Genomic DNA, 27,009 nt, shown 5'->3' with positions numbered 1-27,009 from the left:
AGCTTGGTGTTTGCAAATGAGAACCCCCACCGACTTAGAGGGTGCAGAATTGCAGCATTGCCCGTCTCACTATTGGCAATTCCGGTTTGTCCCACCCTTACGGTGATGGCAAAAGATTGTAGAAAAGTTGAAGTAAGTTAATCAAGAAGAAGTAGGGAAACTTTGGTCAATTTGGACTTTTTTTATGCTGCACAGGAATTTTTTTTCCAGCGCTCTAAACAGTTTAATAACTCCAGTCACAAATAGTTTGGTTACTGAGCTCGCTTAGATCTTTTAGAATTATCATTCTGACATTACCATATCATTGTGAGGCATTTTGTACTTCGGAAAAGTTTAAGTCAGGGAAATTTTTTCGTGAACTTCACTGCAAATGTGCACTCACTATGATTTTGGAATGTAAATTCAGGGTCCCCCCCCCCTCAAAGCGATGGCGCACCCCTTAAGTGTGACGGAGTACCCATCAAGAATAAAAGTCCTCAATAAAGAAAGAAATACCCCTTGAAAAAACTGCCTTAAAAATTCCAATGACGCAAAGCTGCTCCATGGACCCCCCCCCATTCCCCCCCCCCCCGCCTGTACACCCCTGTTAATTAGAATTTTTTTATGTGAGAGTTTATTGTTTTACTATTATAGAGTGGTTTCTGCGAGGTTTCAGAATTTTTTTTAAGTAATAGAAATTATTTTTATTTAAATAGGGGATTATTTCGTTTCCCCCCCCCTTCCCCCCAAAACCCGACGCGCAAAGTGCTGGGACTTTTTACCCCTTCTTGCTGGAAGGGTAAGAAGTAATTTGCAACAGGTTTCACTTTTTTTTTTGGATGTTTGGGTTTGGCCATTTTTTGGCCTAATTTTACTGTACTATCAGTCTCGATACTTTCAGAACAGCCCTCGTATATTTAAATCTTAAACATGGAGCTCCTAACTACATGCGTCGACAACACAAAAAGTTGTTTCATCACTTCAGTATGCAAACTTCGAGCGATGCATTCCGCACTTTCAGTGAACTTACTTGTTTCGTCGCTAGTGCATAAAATCGAAATTTTCCATTCTATGTAAAACCGAAAACTACATAATCGTCTCTTGGCTGATTCGGAAAAAGTCGTCTTCCTAATCGCCGACGTGCCCGTTCAAGGACGTTTAACTCTCTTCCCGCCGCGGGCTGCATTAATTCTCCTGGAGGAGTTACCGACCGGAGCGAAACAATGCGATAGCGAAAATAAAAAGGTAAGCATCAATGCCAAGCAGCGCGGAAATAGATTCCGAAAGAATGTCATAACTGTATCCGTAGGTGAGACCCCTGAGGGGGACGAATAGCGTCTCGCTCTGGCTGGCAAGACAATGAAAATGCAGTTTGCGCCTCGGGGGCTATAAGGATCTCAGCCTCATATTTGTAGCTGGGATGAAGAACAGTTGCGATACTAAATGGAGCAAAAAGCGCCACCTTATTTATTCAGTCCACTTAAAGAGGCAACGAAAGTGCCAGCACCATATCAAAACTAGATCTGAACTAGATAAAAATTGCAATTGCCTGAACGTTAATCTTGTAGACAGAAAGGGAAGAGGAATTTTATGTTGATGGTTGCTTCCTGCATTACTTCTTGTAACTTCAGCTGGTTCTGCTGAAAGAGAAGTAGAATTGGAAGATATAAGGCCACGCCCCTTCTCCAGAATCGTATCAAACGTCGTCCCTAAAGAGGTTTGATACCTCCCCCCCCCCCCCGCCAAAATATTAAGAAAAATATATTAATACATATTTGTTAGTCTTATACATCGAATGGGAAAATGAATTTTGTTAAGGAAACGGTGGTTTCCCTCATTACATCTTGGGTAGTCTAACCAAACCAGAAGTAGAGCTGGAGAGTGTAAGACCACGCCCACTCTCTAGAATCATATCAAACATCGTCCCATCTTATAGCATTCTACATTCAAAAGTAGAAAAATAAATTATATTTTTCGTTAGTCTTACACATCGAATGGGAAAATGAATTTTATGCAATCAGTGACTTCCTACATTACGTCTTGGGTAGTCTCCACACTTTAGCTAGTTCTGCTAAATCAGAAGTAGTTCTGGAGAGTATATGACCACGCCCCCTCTCTGGAATCATATCAAACTTCATCCCATCTTACAGCGTCCCGCATTCAAAAATGAAGAAAAAGATATATAAATGTTTATTAGTCCTGTACATCGAATAAGAAGAGAAATTTTACTCTTGTGAATCTTTTGCTTCCGCTGTACTTTTTGAGCAGTCTTCATAATTTATCTTGGTCTGCTAAATCAAGTAGTATGACCTAGATTCCCTCATCTGGTTCCGCTGTCTTTCATCAAGACGACTCTGACTCAATCCTCGACATGGGTGATAGGAATAGGGAACCCCCTCCTCTTCCATGTTGTATGGCAATCCCAAGACCTCGTACTTGAAGTGAGGATAACTAGTATGAATTGAAAGGTATAAGATTGCGTCCCCCTCACTAGAATCGTATCAAACTTCGTCCCACTTTAAGCGTTCTACCTACAAAAGCAGATAAGAAGTGTAAATGTTTGTAAGTCGTGTAAATAGAATCTGAAGATTGAGACTTGGCCACGCCCCCAACACGTGGTATCGGAAGATTCTATATGCGTCTTTTGGGGATGAGGCTTCAGACCAACACTGAGAAAGGTTGCCAGTTGGCCATTGTTATCGCGCTGGAAGAAGACGAGTGTTCTATAATTTTCTAAGAAATCACCTTCCACCTTTTCGCTTGAAAAAAAGGTGTGCTACAAAGACAATTGTTCGACTTAAAAGTATTTTAAGGTTTGCAATGAATTTCTATACGTTTCGGGTTAATTTATCATTGATTTTGCAAAGGAAATCCTAAACTTTCTGTTTTTCACCCTAAGTAAACATTTTCTGAAAACAATGTGAACAGTTGCGGGTGAAATTGGAAGGACAATTTTTCCTTCTATTCTGCTGAAACCTTCACAGATCTCAAACGTGGGTTTTTCACAGATTTTCTAATTATAAATCTCTAATCGCATATTGTTAACTTTACTGGTCAACCACTTCTCACCTTATTTTCGATCCAATTTTCTTCTTTAAAGCGTTTATTAAACATTACACAGTGGTATGGGATAAATGAACTACTTTTGCAATATTTCGAACTGTTTTACTTCGAATATAATAAAGAGTTAATACATTTTCGAATTGTGTTTGTTGTTACTTTGCGAATACGAGCCATTAAAAAAAAAAAAGACAGACGATAATTTTAATTTCGAATTTTTCTGAAAATATTTCTCTGTCGCCTCATTTTTGGCCCATTTCAAAGATGTAATCATGTAGAAACAGTATGAAAAAGTATTGAACTACTATTTCAATTCCTAGACACTTCATTTTTTAACCGCACACATTTAAAGCGTACGAACAATTTTGGAAGCCACAGTAGGTAAGTTGCACTCTGTGTGACACATTTCAGTACTTTAGTAGGTACTATCTTTTTTTAAATATGGCTTTTTTTCTTCAAAAATGAAAAAAGAAACAAAACAAAAGCTTTTCACATGCCAATATGGTTATCTGCAGAATAATTGAATAAGTGCCTGAAACAACGTTTTATGTTACTGTTTTGACCTATTTATTTTTGTGAATACGAAACAATATATAGTTTTTTCGATTACTCTAAAAGTAATTCAGTTCTTCCAGTACTTTTACCGAACAGCGTTACGTGTGGGGATCATAAAATAAGCAAAAGTTTGTTTCCCGTATTCTAATATAGCTGATAACAAGGACGGAAACAAGGGAGGGGTGATGGGGGGGGGGGACTCCCATCCTTGAGTCGAGATGCAGAACCCTTCTACGGCATATTTTAATGCTGAAGTTGAAAATTGTTTTAGCCTATCTTCAATAGTTTTACGAAGCTCTTGCTGTCTGGAAAATGAAATCGTAGCACATATTTTAAAACTTTATTGATAGGGATCCGAACTTTGTACAGGAAGTATTTCAAAATTCCAAAACTCAATTTAGACGATTTTAGATGATATTAAATAGGGTTATAGGATTCAAGGGCTCTTATCAGGAAAGTTTCAAAAAAAGAGAAACTATTAAGGGACACCTTTGATGGCGTTAAGTTAAGGGATGGGGTTTGGTACACTCCTTCGCAGTTTTGTAGAAAAGGAAGTCCCCCCCCCCTCCCAAAACAACTGAAATGAGACGATCTTTCATGGTGTTTAGAAGGGGGGGGGGGGGAGAGGTGGAGGGTTTGCGAATTTATAAAAGGGTAAGGGTGTGAAATCAATCACCCCCTCCTTGAATAGTTTCTGGATCCGTCCTTAGCTTTGAATGTAAAATGCATAATTTTTAGCAAGAAACGTTGCTTTCGTCAACCTATTCAACATATTTCACAAAATTGGCAAGAAAGCTGACTCAACCAAAAAAAAAAAAAAAAACAGCAATGGAGAAAATTTAGGTTTGGCGCAATAGTAATTTTAAGCGATTTAGTCTCAAATATTACAATATGCGCAATCCACTTATTATGTGACGTTTGTCAATTAGTTTTTGAAGTATAGATACATAATGCATACTTTAAGCTCGAAAAATATTCTTCCAAATTATGAAATTTTAATGATGTGTCACTATTGATGAAATCGTTTCTACCCCCTCCCTTCTCACCATCTAAATTTGCGATTTTTGTGTCGAGAAAGAGCATTAAATTTAGATTTTAAATCAATAACCGGTACGGTTTTCCGAAATTTTGAATTCTGTCACTTTCTTTGCCGGGGTGCGATATGATTATTTGTCAAAAACATACATGATCATAAAAAAAAAATGTGACTAGCGCTATCCAGGGGGAAGGGGGAGCCGGTCTTTTCCCTTAAAGCAATTGTTAGTGCGATTTTGGTGACATATAGCAAACCTAAGGAGCCGTTCACGAATGATGTCACGCTTGAAAGGGGTAGAGAGGGAGGGTTCGGGGTTCATGAACTTCTGACAGTTAGTCTCAAGGGGGAAGGAGGGGATTACAAGAAATGTGACTTCACACACTTTGGTCCAAATAAAAGCGTTTGTTATAGCAATATGTTCATCGAACATTGCGTGAGATGTGGATGTGACGAGGGGAGAGTGTAAGGTGAAGTGTAACTTTCATTATGGACAATCCATGTGAACGTTAAGCTACTGTGTACTGAAGTGTTAAACCAAATTCCTTTCTGCCCCCCCCCTCCTGGAAACGAAGTTGGTTATCCCCCCCCCCCCGTCCCCGCGCTGGAAAATACTCGCCCTGCGGGTAGTTGTCATCTCTTAAGACGGTCCTACCGATGAACCTATAACTTTAAAACAGTATTCCAATCAAAGTCACTTTTTATAACGCACCGAAAATTATTACATATTTCTAAACATGAACATTCATGCAATACTTAGAGAAATAACCTCAATTGCATTAATATATTGATTGATTTTTTTATTGTTTTCTCATTTACTTTTATCTCTTACATGTAAATCCTTTCCGGAACAATTGGCCAGTCCCCGCCTTTGGTTCAACCAGGTTTTTTTTTTGGGGGGGGGGGACTTATGTTCGAATAATGTTTTCAGCATTTTTTAAAAATAACTGCTACTGTAGATCTACTGACTGTATATCCACTCTATATGATCTGAAATTTTGCACAATCCATACAGATGCATCAAAGACCCAACCCCTAAGAGCTGCTGAGTAAACCCCCCCCCCCCTCAAGAAAAGAGAAAGGGAGATAGAGATACTAAGTCTTCAAAAAGAACGCAACCCTTAAGCATTTCAATGCCACAGTCTGTGGCAATAAAATTTTCTTGCCTCCCACCCCTCCTTTTTTTTTCATCAGCGCACTTGCAATTCCGAATATAGGACGTTAGTGTTTAAAAGGATATCGTTCAAAATTCAGAAAGCCTATCCTTAATAGAAATGTTTCATTCGGAAAACAAAATACCTTACTTTTTTTTTTGTAAATACAATATTTAGTTCTGAAATTTTCAGTTTAAAGGGTAAAGATTCCACGTAGACGACTATTACGCGAAGCTAGAAACGAAAGAAAAGAGCACAAAGACATTTTCGCAAATTTAAATGCCCGCCAAAGTTAGGGTTGTCTCAATTGCAAGCAGTAGCTATCGCCCCCGCGCTAAAATTAGCTCTGCTTTCGGGAAGGCGTTCCGAAGTGTCTTCTCCTCATGAATGCACAATAGTTCTATTAAGAGTTAACAAATAGTATGACTTGGAAGGCATAAGAACACGCCCCCTCACTGAAATCCTATCCAACTTCATCCCATTTTAAATGGTCCCACCTCTAAAACGGTTCCTTGATAATATGCACTTCCCCGATAACCAACTGTGGTACTATTCTTAACAATCGGTAGCCGGTACATTCACTACACTCACCATAATATGCAAAAAAATCTTTTTTTCAGAAACCATTAAGTCTGAAAAATCCTTGGATGCGTCATTTATTTATTAAATTCTACTCCTCTGACCTCTTATTTGTGTACATATAGGTAGGTGCATTGGTGGATTACTGAATATCTGAGATTTTAAAGATACTTAATACTAATTAGAGCCTGTATGACAATAGAACTAATTTCACAGAAAATGTATTGTCCTTAACTCCACAGAAAGGGACTTTTTTTTTTTTTTTTTTGGTGCCCGTTTCTGTAAAATAAGTCTTGATAAAGGACATTAAACTTAAACTGGAATGATTTTCTTTTTCACATATTTTCGGATTGATTTGAAGCCTAGTTTTAGGTGGAAAGAGTTACGTTATTGTTTGCTAGTGGTTTAGTTAGTCAATTATTAATTAGTTACTGTAACTGTTTGGCACACGTATTGCAGTAGTTTTTTCCTCATACTCAATTATGAAAACTACTCTGTTTACGTTCTAAAGCCGACATTGCAAAATTCCTTTTTCATTTTGAATTCCGGTTTTTCACGATAGCTCTTCTTTGCTAAGTTGAAAAGCCTTAAAATACACTGAAATTATTTTGAGCGTTATTCTAATACGAGTCTTATTTCCGGCGGGCATAAGTGTTCCACTTCTCTTTTACTCAAATTTTGGTTCCAGAAAACGCTCTTTCCAAGACATATCCGCATTGAGTTAGGAAACAAAGGCTGCCCACTTGAGTTCGCATTTTCAGAAACTCCTTGCAAATGATTCTGCTGGCAAAGTCAATCACCTTCCGAAGTCTGTTTTCTCATCATTTGTTGCGCCTCGAAATGTCTCAGGGAAGCAAAACCATTCGAGCGTTCGCTCGATTTTTCCTCCTCTCCTCCCTTTCGCGTTCGGCAAACGAGGCTTGGGAACATTGTTGAGTACCTATTCTTTTTCTCTTTCATTTTTTTAAGGATTCTTTTTTTATGTTCTTGGTTTTTTTTTTTTTCTTGGGTTTACCTAATGTACTTTTAGAATGTTTAGATTTTATTTCATCAAGCATGAAATCTCAACTGCCAGCAGCTTGTAAGTACTAAGCCTTAAATGGCTTCCACGACGAAAAGAAAATGAACAAAATCGACATCAAAAGGTTTGCCATAACACTCTTCACAAACAACTGCTTTGTATGCTACCAAGTAAATGGAAACAAATTTACGTTTAATCTGCTGCTAATTCTCATCGAAAGTATGGTGCATTCACACCAAGGAGGAAGGAGGGTACTTTCTACTTCGTGATTCACACCTACTATAAAAGCGACAACATGGGTTTGTCGTAATACGCTGTTGCTATGGTTATCAAACTAATGACGAGGATTTGTCTGTTTTAGCTGACGTCATAGCGCAGTCAACAAATCACGATCTTCTGAATGAAAGTAATTTTTAAGGATGGAATAAAAGATGCCAATGACTCAACAACAGGGAAACGGCATCAACACCTGGTGTTGATGCCAATCAACTACGCCATGTCGATAGCTCAGTGAATGACAAGTACTGAAACTTTACAACGATTTTTTTGTTTCTGTCGTACTCGGTGTGAATGTAGCTTTAAACGCCATTGCAATAAATGCCACGGGTTCTAAACCAGGTCTAGTCTGCCGATTTTCAAGATGCAGAAAATCACCAGCGTCCATGTCGTGTAGCACTTTAAGGATCCTTTGAGTATTTATTTCATTGGATACTCTCTGGTAAAGTAAAATTCTAGTGCAGTTTCGCGTAGCAAGAGCCTAGGTGCATCCGTCTGGTGGGAAACTGGGCATAAAAATTCACAAGTGCAAATGGTTATCTGCCGATATTGGCGTTACATGAAAGAATGGATGCCAGCCTCGGGGGATGTATTGAGTCTCCAAACAAATGACGAGGAGCCAATAGGCAACACCATTAAACAATTAGACTTTTTAATGCCAAAAACCGCACTACTTTTCTCAAAAAGACAAAACTACCTTATTGACTTACTTTGTTGACTCCGAACTAAATGAACGTTAATTTGGTTTTCTGATAAGTAGTTTGAACCTCAGTATACCTGACATTAAGTAATCCTGAAGTTTTTGACTACTTGGAGTACATCTAAACTATACTGCGCTCACGGTAAATATAGAGAAAGAAATGCGCCATTTGAAAACAACAACCGCGTGTTTGGCGTAGAAAAGAATAAATTAGTGCCAGGAAGACGGCGAATGCAAATACCTTTGATTTACTCTATTTTTTTATTTCAGAAAAATTCCCCCAAAGTGTATATAGTGACAAAGTTTCTGGCAACCTGTTTATTTCTATTCTATCTTTTCCGTGAGCAGTATAGCATTTTTAAGGTAGTGTTAACTGACATTAAAGCAAAGAATTCTGTTCTGCGTTGTAAAAACAAATTGGCTGGAGTTGGCATTAAATGAATCAAGTTTGACTCATTTCTCCCCCTTGTCGGTTGCGTTTCACATTCTTCTTGTGCATTCAGGGCCGACGAGAGGCAATGGTGGATCTACCATGCCGCAAATGCGAGGGGCTCTTACGACCATACGCTCCCCAAAGGGGATTCAAAAATGTACATGATTAATGTTCTGCATAGTTATGTGATAGACAAAGGGAACCTCAAAAGCTCAAAAACAGTATTTTTGGCAGGCCTACAATCCAGTAAATCTGCTACTGACGATAGGCCATGTCAGCTTAGTCGAAAATTAGGGGCCCAGCTCAGTGGCGGTTCGTGGCTTAATTTGGTGGGTGAGCCCGCTGTTATCAAGGACGCCCTGATGGAGGTCATTGTGGCCTCCCAAAAGTTTCTTTATTTGGCAAATTTGGAGTTCATATAGCTTTTTAGGCCTAATGTATCTTCTAATTATGTTTTAGTATATGTGCATTAGGGTGTCCCAAAAAAATGAAAGTCGTTTTTTTAAAACGCATACCCTCTTATTTTTTTCCTTTTATATCAAAACCGTTGGGAAAAACGTTTCATGCAATTTGAAGCACGGTAACCCGTGCCGACTTGCGCCTAAAGGCCTAAACGTGTAAATAGCACGTGTATTCATATAAGCAAGCTAATGCTGGCGACGCGATATTTTTCAAAGCTCAAAACAGCTGTAAATAGTGCACAGAAAACAAATGAAAACAGAAAAACATATGTTGGGGGGAGGGGGCTTATCCGTAGTAATTTGCAAACCGTCAAACATGTCAGTACGAATACATTCCTGTCAGCGAGCGCAGTATAGTCCTTCCATAGGGAACGAAACATGGCAGTGGAATTGCAAAGTTTGAAAAAAAGGATATTTTTAATAGGAGTCGTAAAACAACAAACTACGGGCTTGAAACTTCCCTCTAACGGACAAGTTCTGTCGGTTTTGTTTTATAACATTCGAGAAGTAAATTTAACCATCAGTGAAAGTGCAAATATCGCTATTCGGGAATGCATCATCTTTTGGGAAAAGGCACGCGTTCCCACCAAAAAATAAATTGCTAAATTGTGTGAATAAACTTAAAAACCTGTATTAAATCTAGAGAGACTTACAAAAAAAATGCAGAGAAACTGCAAGAAGTATTCAGGCAGCGCCAACAAGAATTTTCAAGTAATTTAAACAATTGATTCAATATTGCACATGCTGATGCACTTCGGTTAATCAAAATAGAGGAAGATGGGACTGTTGCCTGCTTTGAGTGCTCAAAAATCAAAAGAAGATCGCTTATCTATAGTTATTTTATATGGATGTGACGGAACAACTCATTGCTGAGGCTAAACTGGATAATTCCACAGGAAAAGAACAAAGGCTGTTTGAAAGGCAGTTTTAGATTGGAATCTCGAAGACAAAGTTAAGTTGTGATATTACAGCTTCCAGAACAGGTCCTTTAAGTGGTTCCTGCTCTATTCTTGAGCAAAAATTTGATAGAGAAATGCTTTCCTTTGCTTGCCGCCATCACATATATGAACTGATCTATCTCACTTAAATACAGTGCTATGGAGGAGCTGCGGAGTTGTTCCGAACTGTACCCTAACTTGGAAAATTTACTTGACTTTTACCGTGCTGAACTTACTAATATTACGCTCGGGGATGACTATCAAGAGTTGACAGAACTGCCTATCATATTTTTAGGTGGATATACCAGAAAATGAATTTAAAATAAGACCACCGGGAGTCATACACAAAGCTCGATGGATGGCTCGAGCGATTTACTCCCTAAAACTATTATATTTAGTTCACAACTAAAATTAGATACGAAGGAAAATGAAGCATTGTTTGATGTCTGCTTTTTTGTAGTGACAGTATACGTGAAACCATGACTTCAATGCATTTTGACAGTCAAATCACCCAAAAAAGATTTGTGCTTTTTGATAAAAGTGTACGAAAATGTGGACCCAATTATCTCAAAAGCTGCTCTACAAAAATTCATCCAGCTTTTATGGTATGGTCAATAATATTTCATTCCTTTATGTGAAAAAGACTGTCTCAAAGCTTAGTGCAGTAAACGATGCAGCTGAAAGAGCGGTAAAAATGATGCAGAACTTGCATCGTTTGCTAACAGCTGATGAGGAACAAAAACAATCTGTTACGTTGTGTTCAAGAGCAGTAATGAATTATGCTGTTAGCAATTTTTCCACTGTAGTCGCCATACAGGATTTTAGGTCCAACTTTGACCTCAAGTCGGCACGGGTTCCCGTTATTTAATTGCAATGGAACTTTTTTCTCATGTTTCTGAGGTGAAATGGAAAAAATTTGGAGGGTATGCGTATTCGATTTCACAAATTTTTTTTTCGCCATTATATTTTGGGACACCCTAATGTGCATGCTTTATTTATATCATTCGGTAAAGTTCAGAGTTTCATTTTGTGAATTGAGAACTCAACCACTCTCCTCCCATCTCAAAAGGTCGGGTTGCCTCTGACGATTGTATAAAGTTTTCACAAGAAAGTGGGAAAGAGATAAAATGAAGAGAACTAAGGTGGGCGTGCCAAATAAGGCAATGAAGACCAATAGGACCCCCCCCCCCTCTTTTTCCCCCATACAGAACAGCAAAAATTAGATTGTGACTGGGATCATGCAGCAGAATTAAGTTTCACTTTAACATGCTTCGTTATTATATGAAGTAGTGAGAAGCAAAAGGATGTATGTGGACATTTTCAGTTATGAGAGAAACGCGTTTAAAGATAACGTCCTAGGTAGGCTTTCATAGATATTTTTTTCCTAAATCATGCTGCAGAGCAGCACCTACCAGGGCTATTTTGTGTTATCTCTTGCCCTAAGACAGAGGAGAGGTTCACCTACCATTTGTACTGGTTAACTCCAAATGTTTAATTTTGCCACTTACATCCCTTTGCTTCTCACTGCCTCATATATATCAAATTATGAAACTGGTAACTAATTTTTCTAGAAACACAGTTTACTTAATTACCAATATATTCTTTTTATAAGAAATTTAAATTACTTTTAATTTTCATTGTGTGTTAATTTAGGTTTGCTCAGCGTTAGAATACTCTATCGTAGAAAAGGCATGACAATAAGGCCAACACGATTAAGACTTATTACTTTAACCAAATATCATAGCTTATACGAAAATTGAAAAAATCTCACCCAATGAAGATTATATTTTTGAATTAAAAGCTGCACCTAAAATAAAGTCTTAACTCTTATTATATTAGCACGACACTGAAAACCAAATGAACCTAAATTCAAACTGAAACTTAAAAATGGCAAACGCCTTTTCGAAAATGAAATGTCCATTCAGAAATTTCGAGAATGCGCTCTAAGTTCCATAAAGAAAAATAAACAAATTAAAATGGACATCCCATGCAATGAAATGAGTGGGAGCCCAAAATATTATAAACCCTAGTACCTCATAGTAACAGCCGTTTAAGATTTAAGAAAAGGAAAAAATGGATTAAATCAAAAGAGAAAGCGATAAGAGAACTTTTCTTTTCCCCATGGGGTGGACTCCGAAAATTCTGCCCATCGCCTCACTGAAACTAAGTGTAAGCGACGCGAGAAGAGACACATTCCTCCCATTGCCTCTACTATTGTTATTGGATGAAGATATTTTTCGATGGGGCAGGAAGGAAGCCGGCCCATACGCATCGTTCGGGGTGATGTCGCTTGCCTTTCGTTACTTTGATTTAATGCTCGCAGTTGGTTAAGTTGTGGGCCGCCGTTAAAATGGCCTAAAGAATCATTCTTAAAGCGCTGTCGCTATTTGATAGAAAAGGAACACTTTTTTTCTTATATTAGCGATTAGCAGAATGCTAGAAATTTAAAATCAGTTTCATGCCCTGATTTTATTTAAAACTGAAACACAAAAGACATTTTTAAATAATCTAATTATGCACTATTTTGCCGAGTGGGCACGGCCCACCCGGCCCATAGTGACGAGCCGCCACTGGCCCAGCTCCTAATCAAAGTTTGGTAAGTTTCATGATGGAGAAGGTCCGGATTTTCAAACTGACAAAGGTCCCGCCTTGGCTTTTGGCGATCCTGTGTGCGTTATTCATTTTTTCCTATGCTTCTCCCAATCAATCCCCCCCCCCTCCTAATTTTAAATTGTTTTAAAATTATTTTCTTTATTTTGTGGATAACTGTGTAATACTTCTCAAGTCTTTCACAGTTCTAATTTATAATAATACTATTAAAATATAAATGGAGCAGCTGAAAATTAAGAAATTTTGTTTTCAAGTTAACCCTGTATGACTGTCAAATAAATTCGCATGTTTGACAGGAAATTTTCCTTAAAATTCCTTTAGGCTAATTGAATTTCATGTGCAAAACCACATTTGCACTTTAAGGCGTGATGCGCATAATCAATGCACGTATTCTTGTTCTGACATAAATTTGCAATGAAAGTTATTGGCTGGCTATCTCGCGACAGGGTTAAACCGTGTATGGTTAGATCTGTTTGACAGAATCTTGTTCCAATACCCCTGGGGTGTAAATGCTCGTTGATCAGAGAAGATGCGGAAGGTTATTAGCCCCGAGAAACCCAAACAAGTGCTTGTTTCCCCACCCGTTCTTCCAAAATCGTCGAATAGCTTTGTGTGAAGATTTTTTTTCTTTTTCCTCTTTTCCCTTTTTGCATATGAAGCCATCGGGATTTTCTCGGCTAGATTACATCAGCTCATTGAACTATTCGAAATGGAAAAAAAAAGTCACCTGACTGTTGCTTTTGATCACCCTACGCTTACAAATTGAAAAGTTGTTCCTTTTATCACCTCGTTTTCTCTTTTCTTAAAAAAGAAATATATTGATCTTTTGAGGGTTCTTACGGAAGGGGAAAAGTCTTCAGGGGTCGTACACAAATATCACACAATGATGTGTTATAGCCTCCTTATTATTAGTATATCATCATGCGATATTGCAACAATGCATGCCCCCCCCCCCCCCCTCCCTTACCTTATTTCTTATAGACCGTGACAATCGCTGAAATTCATAACAACAAAGAGGGCGCTACAGGGAACCAACTGTTTCCATTACATTGCCATTAATTGGTAGATGAAGGGGTACCATTCAGCGCCTCTAGCGGCCAAAATGGGAGGGGTCCAATCAAAAGTAAAAAAAACTTGAAAATGTTGATATTGATTGGTGGATCCATGAACTCATCGGTTTAACACAGAAAAGTCATAAATTGTCAAGTCCCGTTAAGCGTCAGCGCCATCTAGTGGGGTCATGAACAATGAAAACAAAAGCTAAACAAGGGGCTTTCCCAAATGATGTCACGCTTTGAGAGAGGGGAGGGGGTTCATGAAATTGTGAGTTTGTGACAAGGAAGCGGGAGGGTTAAAAGAAGTTTGACATCAACGAACGTTTGTATGACAATATGCTAATGAGCGTGACATGTTTTGCATGACGTTACCACAAAGATGGTAAGAGGCAATGCGACATTTTGTGACAAAGGGGAAGGGAATCAAAAATGTGAAAAAAGTGCAACCTAAATTACGGATTGCGCCTAAGTAGCAATCGAAGGAACACAGCAGAAAATGTTTTTCGGCGCATAAATTATTTTTCCTGGTGTCTTTGTTATCCTAATACAAGGCCTTCAAGTCTACGTGTTTTTTTTTTTTTTTTTTTTCAACAAATTTAAGCGAGTTTCAAAAAGAAATGGAAGAATTCCTTCAAACGCTTTACAGATATGTTCATCCACTTGCAGACGATGAAGTCGCGTGGTACCGTCCATTTCTTGCCAAGTTTTTGAATTTGGCGACTTTTCTTAAATTTCTGCAGAATTTAAGACCTTTTGTCTCGATAACGGGGAGACAAAGGCAAATAATTTATGCGCAAAAAAAAAAAAAAAAGAAAAAAAGAAATTTTTCGCTGTGCTCTTTTGATAGCTATCTATTAATTTATTTTTATTTTTTCCATTATTACACAACTCGTGTGGTTACCTGGTAAGGATTCCAAAAGTTCAAAGGCCACTTCTCTAGAGTAACTAAAAATAGTGCGTACATGTACATGCAATAATTGGTTTTATAATCACGAAATACAAGTTTATTTTCCTTTTCCAGACATGGCTCGCTCAGTGATTGGTATGTACATCGTAGGATTCTTCTTCATCTTCATCTCTTTCTTCACCGGTGTCGCTGGATGTTGGAAACGCTCCAAAGGAAACATATTGGCCACTGGCCTATTGCAGATGTTGGCCGGTAAGTATTCTTCACTGCTACTGGAAAAGCAGTCTTTATTACTTGCATTTGATTTCGTATACCCTGTCGTCTTGTTTGTAAGACTCCATAATAAAAAGATTCTCATTTCTCATTATACTATACGGATTGCATAATTGCAGTACATCATACATAAACTATAACATCATTTATTGATTTAGTGTTAGTAGGGCTCGACCGATGGCATTTTTTGGCCGATGGGCCGATGCCGATTGTTGGCCGGTTGTTCAAAGATGGCCGATGGCCGATTGTTTCCCTCAAATGGCCGATGGCCGATGCCGTTGGCCGATGGCAAAAAAAAAAGTTAAAAAAATAATAATTTGAATTCTGATATTTTTAATTATGTTTTTCGCAATCACCAGTTGCGACAGGACCCTACTCATTGGAGTTATTGTTTCTAGAAACTGCTCCTGTCCCCCAAACCTGCCATTCTCCTGGGCGGTTACGTGTGTATAGTTGTGTGTGTGTGTGTGTAGGCGCGCATGCATGTAAAGGCTTATGTGTGCGTTGACCAGTGCATGCACGTAGGCGTGTGTAAGTTCTTGTGCATGTGTAGACTTGTGTGTGCATAGACTTGTGTATGCACATAAACGTGTGTGTGTGTGTGTGTGTGTGTGTGTATGAGCGTGTGTAGGACATGGACGCCACCGACCAGGAGAAGCGGATTTCGGGGGACATTGCTCAGGATCGGATGAGTCGCGCCTGCGGAGGACGGTGGGCGGGAGTGCTGCAGAGTCGGGGGGAGGGAATAAAATCAGCTTAACGTCAAGGACAGTCAAATGAGAACAATAAGCAATCGTGATTGCTCAAAAGAAATCTAACAGAAATAAATTTATAAGTTTGTCAGGGATTTAAAGGATCATTGTGTCAGGCTAGGACTAGGTCGGCACGACATATGTGACCTAGAAGGTGCGTACGTGACAGGGCGAAGGGGCTACGAGACCCAAAAACTGCATACGTGCGTCCCCAAGCCCTCCGTGTTGACCGAAGGTCAGGCACCCCCTATAAATAGAACCCACCGGAGAGAAGGGGGAGAAGACCGAAGAGAGAACGACACAGTTGCGGTCGCGGAGGCTGCCGGTTTTTCTACGGGACCAAGCGAGGTCCGAACTGAACTTTAGGAGCGGGAGAGTTGGGTCCGTGATCCTGAAAGAGAACTGTAGAGACGGGAGAGATTGTGCCCGTCGTAAAGGTGGACTGTTACGAACGGGAGAGTAGTGCCCGGTCCCCAAGGTGGATTTACAAAAACCGTGAAAGACTGAGCACCGTATATGGTGTCACGCCGCCCCATCTTGAGGTTTAGTGTTTTGGAACTAGCAAGGAAATAGGCCGATCGTATAGTTTTAAATAAATACTTTATTTGGACAAATAGGGCAGGACATGAGTGTGCATATGTTGGTCTCACAATTCAATTTAAAGTTTAAAGTTAAGGGGGAATAGCTGATGGAGATTTACTCACCCATATTTTCAAGCCGCTGCATTTCTCCAGCGTAGTTCAGCCTCTCCCTCTCTCTCTCGGAAAAACTGGAATGGAATCTCTAATCTAATTTGGATACGTGGAGTTTTATTCCCAGAAAAGCGACCCTTGTCACCTCAATCTTTCCCGAACTTTCAACTTCGCCTTGATTACGTGTAGGGTGCGGCGAGTTACACGCGTATATAATCCAAACATTCCTTAATTGATTAGAAAGTTCTACGTGCCTTTCCCAGCACGTGAATTACATGAGCTTCCGAAGGTTACGAGTTTAATCTTATCAAGACCAAATAGAGGGAACATTCCGGAATGGGAATGAAAGATGCAAGTTCCCTTACGTGTTTTTAAAGTTAAATGATTCCATTTTCATAAATGCTTAACGAGCGTCGTGACAATGGTATCAACGTGTACATATGTGAATAGTTGTTGTGTACATAGATATAACTAAATAAATCGATATTTAACCCAGAATCTGTGTGCCGTGGAACCTAACTCATTGATTCAATTCACTTTACTTCCTTTCTACGAATAATGAATTGTAATCACAAAAAAAATCAGATTTCGACCTAAATTTCTATTTTATGAGTACATTCATATGTACCTAAAAAAATATTTCCCTGAATTGTTCACATTACCGAAGTACATCTATCTACAAAATGGTCATCTTAAACGACTATGTACTTCTGCCAACGTTCGTATAACTTTTCGGACTCCTGGAAGAAATTTATCGCAACCTCCTGTAAGGCCTCTAGCGCTGCTGCTTTAATTTCATCGTGGGGAAGAAGGCGACTTTCATGTTGAGGATGCACGGTTCGATTGGTCAATACTCTGATATGACAAACAAATAACATAACGTTTCGTCAAACTTAGCTCCGTGTGACTTTTACCTGTTCCCAGCAAAAAAAAAAAAATCAATGACGCCGCTTTCTTCTGCATCACAGAACTTAGCAAAAATGGCTTCCAGGAGTGTTTCCAAAAGTTATATGAACACTGACAGAAGAAGTACATAGTCCCTCAAGATGACCTTTTGAAGGTGGATGTGCTTCGGTAATGTGAACTATTCTGGGTAAGATATTATACAGCTTATCCCCCGAACTTTTGGAGCGTAATACGTACAATCTGTATAGGGTGTAGTTATGCTTCTCCTTTTTTGACTGCTGTACGATGGAAAACAAAGAACAAGAGAGAAAAAAAAAAGAAGAAAAACAAAGAGACTGTTTGATAACCAATTTATTTGTTTTTTGTTTTTTTTTAAATTGAATATATATATTGAACACTAAGATTTCATTAATATTGTAATAATGTATGGATTTAAGTACATTAAACATAGTTAAAAAACATTAAATTATGTTGTTTAATCATTCAAAAAAAAATTAAGAATAAAACTATGAAACCGTCAACAAATTGCACAATTAAAGTGGAAAGATTGCACGTAGACTTTTTTTAGTCATCAAATTAAACAAAAAAGGTAACAGATAAATTACAATGTTAAATCATAATAGGAATATTTTTATACTTATTTAAAATTTATGAATAGAAAAGTTTGCATTTTTTATAAAAGCAAAACAGTGACATAAATTATGCGGAAAAAAGAAAGTCATGAAAAGAGCGAGGTTCTTAAAACGCAGCTACAATAAACAAACTCAATATTTACACCAAGTTAATAACTGAATACATATACTTCTTGATCTGATGTTTGCACACGTAATATTGAACAAATTGATTGTTTAATCTTTCATGAAGCACTACAAACAAGTTCAAATTAAACTTTTCAAAGTAACAATAATTTTCTGAAATTTAAAAAATTGCATAATAAAAAATCCTTGAAACTTTTCTATAACATATTATTAAAAATATGATGAAAACGAAAATGACTCATTCATTGATTTTATATAAATACATAAAAATAGTTACTTACAACAGAAAAAAAATCGATCGCTATTATTGATGCAAAGAAGATGGCGCATTACGAAATATAGGTAAAACAAGTATAAGAAATACGCAAAATGACATTTCTCGACCAAAATAAATAATCGCTAATTATTTAAGAAATACTTGAAACGACGAGGGTGGGTTAGGAGGGTCACCCTCTGATTTTGGAGTAACTCACAACATTAAACTTCGGTCACAAGTTCGGCCTCATTTTTACTTCCTTTTACAAAAAAGGAAGTATTGTATTCGCGAAAAAATTTTCACTCAAAAATCGCCCTTAATTTCCATTTTGCTCACCCCCAAATGAATGTTGAGTTTTTTTTTCGATTCGACCACATGCGGAAAAGTGCCTAAGAATGTATAGACACGCGAAATATCCATTTTGACCATCACCGAGGTAATTACAACGACTTTTCTCGTGACGTCTGTATGTATGTCCGTATGTGTGTATGTGCGTATGTGCGTATGTGCGTATGTGCGTATGTATCTCGCATAACTCAAAAATAGTATGTCCTAGAAAGTTGAAATTTGGTACATAGACTCGTAGTGGGGTCTAGTTGTGCACCTCCTATTTTGGTTGCATTCGGGTGTTTCTAAAGGGGTCTTTTGCACCTTTTTGGGGGGAAATCATTGTTAATTTCGATGCAAACTCAAGTGGTGTTATAATTTGGCGGTCACTTAGCGATATATCGCCAGTCTTTTGGTTGCCAAGTTTTGTCGCCAACTTGGCGATTTTTTTTTTTTTTTTTTTTTTAAATCTGCTTTCAATGTGGCCATTGCTAGTGATATTTAAAGAGTTAGAGAGAGAATCCCATTAAAATTGCAATAATAGGGAAATAGCATTAAATTGGTGTAAAAGGAAGTCATGTGATGCACACATCAGCTCGTTTTAGTACAGAAACGCTACCACCAACACTTCGAGAGATTCTGAATCTACTTCAGCACTATCGAAGAAAAAATTCAAAACTCCCTTTGACTTCCGAATTACGTCACCATTCAAAGCGTCTTTAATCAATTTCTTACATTAATGCTCTAAATTCTTCCTAAACAATAGATAAAGCTTGAAAAAAATATCTCTAATTTTATGAATAGTGTTAGTTTTAAGCAACTAAGAAGTACAACTAGAGTTTAATTTCAGAAATTGAGGGAGCGGGATGAGGTGCACGCAAGCGTTCTCGAAAATACAAAAAATAGTCGTAAAAAATAGAGTTCAAAACAATCATGAACATTGAGCTGAAAAACCCTTTTAAAACTTGCACCCGAGTTTGTTTTGACGTGCAGTGGCGAATTTTAAACATAGCAAATGTTGCAATTGCGCGAGAAGCCCCATAACCATAGGAGCACCGTAAGAGTTACAAAAACGCTTATGATAAATGTTTCACAACTTCTGTGATAGAGAAATAGGGCCTCAAAATGCATTTCGACGGGCCCCAAACTTTTAATTCAGCCGAAGCGATACAGAAAAGAATGCATTACTGTGATTCATATTACAAATATCGAAAAATTAAAAATTACCGTCGGTTCAACGGGAATCTAACAAAATGAAACAGAACCGGTTTCGCCATCTCAAATTTTTTTTCCATGATCTCCAATTCGGCAATATATCACCAAATGATCGTCAGTCTGAGACGCTATATTAGTTTTCCATTGAAATAAGTAATAAATAGCCACAAAAGATGAGTAAATAGGCTTTTTAGAACACCCGATCGAAAACAAAAAAGGGAAGTGCACAACTGGAACGTACGCACCCCCCACATGCAAAATTTTAGCCTTCTACAGCTTACCATTTTTGGGTTATGACTTATGAGAGATACACGCGTACATCCAGCCGCAAAAAACAACGCAATAATTAACTTGTTTGGTACCTGAATGCAGTATTAAAAACTCTTTCAGGTGTGACTAAATAAGAAATTCATATTGAAATTTAAGTAAACAACTTTATATGAAAACAATAACTCATTTTTCTTTGTATTAAAAAGTAAAACAACAAAGGTCCTTTTTTTTTTTCAAAAACATCGGCCAATTCCATCGGCTTTTCGATGTATTTTAAGGCCAATGGGCCGATGTTTCCTGCAAGTTAGCATCGGCGGCCGATGCCGATGCCGATGGCAAAATTGTTGAACCATCGGCGCCGATGCATCGGCCAGGCCGATGCATCGGTCGAGTCCTAAGTGTTAGATGGAGGAAGATCTTCTGTCCCATTTTTTAAATAGCGATATATTTTGAACAGTTAAATCGATATTATTGATATTCGGAAAAAAGATAGATAAAATCATTCTTAGTAGAGGTGCGACATCGATGTCGATGTTTTGGAAACATCGATGATTTTGTTAAAACATCGATGTTTTTAACATCGTTGTTTTTGTTAAAACGTCAATGTTTTTAACATCGATGTTTTACTTTCGATGTTTTCGGAACATCGATGTTTTTTCGATGTTGATGTTTTTGTATTATAATTAAAAATCATAGTAAAATTTGCTCCAATTTTCTCCCTAGGTAATTAAATTTAGATATGGAATTGCTCCAAAAATTTCATTTATTTGCGCACATTTAAAAATATTTATTTTTCTGTGTAAAGTATGATTTTTCGGAAAATCACTACAAGATAGTAAAAGATAACTGGAGGGTGAGGAAGAGGTCAAAGCTATTGTAAGAACCCGACACTGGTAGTATGTTGCCAGTTCTTGCAGTCGATTCTAAAACTCCAATTCTTGAACTAATGGAGAATCCTATATATTAGTACGGTGAATATTATAACTGTACAAATTCAGAACTGTTAAAAGTTGTGTCGAAGTATTTGCAGGGCCGGCCTTAGCACATGCGGGGCCCGATTACAGAATTCTGGCGGGGCCCTTTATAGAATTATTACAAATTTGAGAAATAGCGTCGATTTTTCCGCGGCGGGCAATTATTCGAAATCACTGCAATTATCCGTCTTCCATCAAGTTGCTACATCACTTTTTATTTTGATTTATTCATTTATTTATTAAGAAATGAATGAATGAATGCCCACAAAAATCTGTTAGTTTTATAAGAACGTAAGATAAGTAGCCGTGAAATTCTTTATGCACTATCTTAGGCGGCTGGTGCACGAAAAAAGTGGTGGGTCAAAAGAAGTGTGGGGATTAGGAAACGGTGCCCCTGGTGCTGATTTTTTTTTCTTTTTTTTTTTTTTTTTTTGCAAAATCGGACTTTATTACGGGATTTCAACATGATTAAATAATCTCCAAAACATGTGGAATATGGCCTCCTAAATAGGGCCGAATGATCACCGTAGACTTCCCACTTTAAAATCAAGTTCAATTATCGTGAGATACACGAAAAGGTCCATTTAGTTGGAATTTTCAGTTTTTATTTGAGGGAAATAAATCAATCCACCGAGTAAAAAATCATTTCCCTATAGATCATTAATTTTAACTCTGAAAAGTAAGGGGGCGGTTTCTCCCCCCTCCCCTCCCTCACGTACGAGCCGCCTATGTGAGCAATTTATTACTTTGACAGAAAAGTAAAATTCACCGAAATTTTCTAGTTCTAAAAAAGAAAATTTGGACTGTCTTTGTTGATGTCGAAAGTAGAACGGAGTTGCAGGGAATGGGAGACCTCCTCTTAGAAATTCTTCAAAATTGAAGTCTTTTTTTCTGAGCAGTTTTCATACGGAAATGAGGAGGGAGTTAGAAGTTAGATAAACCGATTACGGTCCCCGGAAGAGTCTTCAAAGCTGGCCTCTGAAACCGCAAATGAGGGCATTTTTTTGTGAAATTAAGGGAGGGGGGGGGCGGAGGTTTCTACTTACCAAATTATTTTTTCAAATTTAGGATAAGTTGAGGCTAATTTTGATAACGACAAGAAATTGGGCGTTTCTCTCAGAATTTTTTTCCGCAATTGTAGTCCCAATTGGGTAATGTTTGATGAAGATGAAGAAAGGGAATTTGGTGATCGCCTGCAGAAAACTTTCAAAATCAAAGGATTTAAGGCACTATTTTAAATTATCATTAGTGACGTCAGAAGATTCGGCGACTCTTCAAATAATTTTCGATACTGATTTGTTAAAAACGTAGTTTAAAGCCCTGTTTGGTAACGATAGAGGACAAGGGAGGAGACTCTGCCCGGAATCTTTTTCGAAAGTGAAATCAATTTTAGGCTATTCATGGAAAGGGAAGAATTCAAGGGTTTTCTCGTGGTAATATTTTGTAAATGCGAAATTTTAAGCTATTGTGCTGAATCTTAGAAAAAGGGTCATTAGAAAGAGGTGTTCAGAGACCTTCCGCTGGAAATGTTTTGAAATTTAAATCGTAAAAACACTATTTTAGACTACTTTTGGAGATATTAGGGGAGAAGGGGAGGGCGTTGTGAAATTTATGAATCTTCTTTGATTGGAAATGTTTTGAAACTGAAAACTTCGTGATGTAATTAGTCTTTGGTGGTAAAGTTGAGGTAAGGGTAGACGTTCGGGTAGCCTCTTCCTGAAATTTTTTGAAATTGAAGTCTTAAAAAAGCATTTTAAGTTACCTTCATTTACATTAGGAGAAATGTCAGGGTTTGATAGCTGGCCCTAGAAATTTGTAGACATTGAAGATTTCAAAACCAAATTTGCAGGCTAAATGTATAACGTTAGGAGAGGAATGAAAGCAATAGGCAATTTGTTCTCTTTAGAATGGTTATAGAAAAGTTTTACGCGTATTAAGCAAGCACTATTTGAAGTTTATTATTTATTCAATTATTTATTTATTTATTTTATTATTATTTTTTTTTAGAAACGTACCTACTTTAGTTTTAATTGTATATTAGAGAAATTGTCATTGCTGCTGAGTTTTAGCATTTTTTTTCAACAAAAATGAAGAAATTAAAAAAAAATTAATAAAAGTTAATATATTAAGTGAAATAAATGAAAATGGGAATTCCTGAGCTAAAACCTTTGAGAATTCCTAAACTTTCGGGGCTTTGGGTAAATTCCTGCATTGCCCATGAGATATTACGGTCCTGGGATAGGGCCCCTTGACCTGTATGTTAATGCTCACCGTATTAATTGCCGATAATCATTAAAAATTTGTCCATTGGTTCCACACTACCTAGTCCCTTTCTCTAGATCGGAATTAATGGGGTACAGTGGGTATACGGCCTTGGATATAGACAAGAAACTCTCCCTAAATCCATTAGTCAAACTGAAAATAGCTCCATAATACCAAATTAAGTATCAGTTAAGCGTATTATAATGAATATCAGTAAAGTTCATTTGAACTTTTTCTTTTCTTTTTTCTTATTTATTTTCAGGAGAAAGGGAAAAAAGACTTTTTAGAGCGGGGCCCCTGCTGGCGCGGGGCCCAATTGGGTCTTTTTGCTTTAATCGGCTTAAGGCCGGCTCTGAGTATTTGATAGTGATGGTGACTTTTGTTTCTTCGGAAAGAGTTTTTTCTCTGCCTGGTGGAATAGTCAGCGAAAAGAGAAATGCGCTTAAACACCAAATATTGGGGGTTACTTATCGTCTACCCAGGGACGGATACAGAATAACATTTTAGGGGGCTCATGCTAAAGAGTGACCCTCCCCCTTCCTCAATGAATAAACTTATGGTTTTTGGTAAGAAAAATTTCTGAAACTGCTTAGGTGTTTAAAAAATACCACATCGGTCAGGGATATGGCACCTAATAGGACAAAAACCTCACGACTTAAATTTTATAAACAATTAAAAGAAGTAGTATTTCAAGTATTTACTTGTAAAAATAATTCAAAAACTGAAACAAAACTGAAATCATTTACATTTTATCCATAAAGTGTTTGAATACAATGCGAACGGATAATATTGTCCACGTTTTAGGGGGGGGGGGGTCATGACCCCTATGACCCTCTCCTTCTATCCGCCACTGCCTAGGTGGGCACCCCTGCGAGAGCCTATGTATAATGAGGTTTTGCGCTAACACGACACTCAAAGTTTACATTTCTTGCACGAAACTAAATCCTAAACACTGATTTAAACTAATAAACTATTTACAGCTCATTTAAAATAAACTCAGTACGACTAAAAACTGAACTGTCTGAAAATTACAACAGAAAAAAATTCTAATCTTTAGAGACTTTACATCAAAAAAAAACATTTACGGACTCAAGTGTTTTATCGATTGAAGCGATGCCTGAAGCTTTGGATATGGTTTGACAAAAACTATCGTTGATTAAATTTGTTGCTTATAAAAAGTAAACGGGCGTCAGACACTTCTTTATTACTTTTCATTATACTGGTTCCTGAACTCAGTGCCGCAGACTAACTGTCTCAAGAAAAGCTATTTTTACTGTCTACATATTTTAAATACATATGTTATAAATAGAAAAGTGACAATTAATATCCCCCCCCCCCCCCAAAAAAAATCGAGAACTACTTATAGTCCAGTCAATAGATACATTTTACCTTGCAAATGGGGTCAAAGATTTTATTTTTTTAATTTGTACATATTGGTGCCGACATGGAAAAACCAAGTTATCCAACACGAAAGACCCCGGGAGAACTTTTGCTGGCCGAAAAACCACAAAAATTTATGACTTTTTTTGTTTTTTCCAAAATATTTCCGAAATGGTTCAACTTAGAAAAAAGTTTTAAATGTAAGGTTTAAAGAACATAAAATTTCCTACAACTTTTGTATTTACAACTTTTTTGTAGCACAAATAACAAGCTTGCTGTAGCTCTTTGAAAATAGGCAGTTTTCCTCCACTCCGAAAAAAAAAAGCTTTCACACCGAAAGCAAGGCGTCATAATTATTAGAACTTGAATATAAACTTTAGTTTCAGAGAGTTTATCGACAGTTAGAGTAGTTTGAGTTTCTTGCTCTACCCCCCCCCCCCCCCGCTAGACACAGAGTAGCATTTCTGGCTGTCAGATTAGTTCCCACTATACTCCAAAAACAAACGATGTATTATGAAACTGAAATACATATATACACATTCATTTAAAGCACATACGACAATGCAATAATTAAAAAAAAAACCTTCCCCACTGCTCACGAACTAACTTTTCTGATCTGACAGAGGTAGTCTTCATCAGACTCCAATAATAGATGATAAATTGCTATTTATAGCTGGATTACACAATATATACATTCATTTGAGGGATGTAATTCGTATATTCTAGTCTAATTATTGCAAACAAAGATGCGATTTTTAAATATTAATGTGAAGGAAAGAATATTAGGCAGCTAATAAGCAAACAATCACCACAGTCATGCATCCTTTGCTCTGATACAATAATAATAATAAACCCTCCCCCACCGCTCACGAACTAATATTTCTAGTCTGACAGAGGTAGTCTTCAGTCAGACTCCAATAACATATGATTTATATTGCAGTTTGTAATTAAATTACATAATCTTCTCATTCATTTAAAGCACATAATTCGTACCATCTATTCTATTACAAGTGAAAATGCAATATTCGAAAATATAAATGTGAATGAATAAATATTAGGGTGATAATAAGCAAACAATAGACATAATAATGCATAAATAAAGGTACAATAGCAATACGTAATGAACACTTTGAAAAAATTCTGCAGAAACTGACTTTTTGAGGCCTGAAAAACTCAAAAGAATTACTCTTCAAAACGAAAATCCAACTGTAGAAGCTTAATACAGATTAATTACAGACAGAATAATACAGATCTAGATTACAGAGAGATTCATTCGACCTTAAAGCAAATAGAGAAAGGACAACAAAATACGCTGTTTATCTTCTTCGAAGCCGTTTTGAAGGTCCAGGTTCTCCCGGTTCAGAATCTGTAGGGGGTAGAAAGAAGCTTTGGTCCTTTAATTATTCATCTTCTTTTCTATTTCTATTCAAGAGTCACAACTGACTTCAACTGTATTTTATGTCGAGGTCTGCATACTAGTGCCTTGCCTCCATTATTTTATATACCGATAGATGGCAGCACCATCACCGGATCGAACAGTTAATGAGAATTTAGAACTAGTTCAAGAGCTAATAGCTACCTGGTACTAGCACCCCCAGAGGTATCGTTTCACTTGGAGGACATTGAGACCACGAGCATATTTAACGTCGCCCAGTCCCCTTTAATGACGACGGTGGGTCTTCGACCAGCGGGGATCGAACCCGAGCCCCTCCGGCCCCGAGTCCAATGCCCTACCGATCAGGCTACCACGGCCCCATTCATCTTCTTGTTGCGGTAATTCCAAAAGCTCCTGGAACAAATCATCATCTTCAGCAGTCTCATCCAAAGATGAAATTTCTGCAACATTTTTACAATTTGTGCCACTGCAGTGTTTGCACGTGCTGGAGCATTTTAAACCTGCCTTATGACAAGAACAGGCTCTAGTGTAATTTTTCTTGCAGGTACAAGGTACAATTTTCAAAAGATTCAGAGTAACTGAATCTCTTTTCTTGTCAACATGCATTAGATCTTGCGTTCTGCGTTCCCAACCCCACTTCTCTGGATCAATTATGTTGCTCAACTAACTTTGAATTTGGTGGTAGAACCGATATGAGTGATAACGTCCCCCCCCCTCTCCGCACGTTGGAGGTAGCCCTTCAAGATTTATCTTAGCCCTGTACTAGTTTTATAAAAAGATTAAATTG

General features: G+C 37.6%; 1 protein-coding gene across 1 annotated transcript in view; it reads left to right on the top strand.

The window, feature by feature from the left end:
• LOC129217520 (transmembrane protein 178B-like) overlaps positions 1-27,009 on the top strand; it is a 44,169-nt gene that overhangs the window by 10,691 nt on the left and 6,469 nt on the right. Inside the window, exon 2 of the mRNA XM_054851836.1 lies at positions 14,876-15,013. Coding sequence (XP_054707811.1) covers positions 14,876-15,013 — 138 coding nt within the window. The remainder of the gene's footprint in view (positions 1-14,875; positions 15,014-27,009) is intronic.

This window comes from Uloborus diversus, chromosome 2 (assembly GCF_026930045.1).
Source record: "Uloborus diversus isolate 005 chromosome 2, Udiv.v.3.1, whole genome shotgun sequence".
Taxonomy (NCBI): Eukaryota; Metazoa; Arthropoda; class Arachnida; order Araneae; family Uloboridae; genus Uloborus; species Uloborus diversus.
Note: the sequence above shows the minus strand (reverse complement) of the source record. Positions and strands in the feature narration are given on the sequence as shown.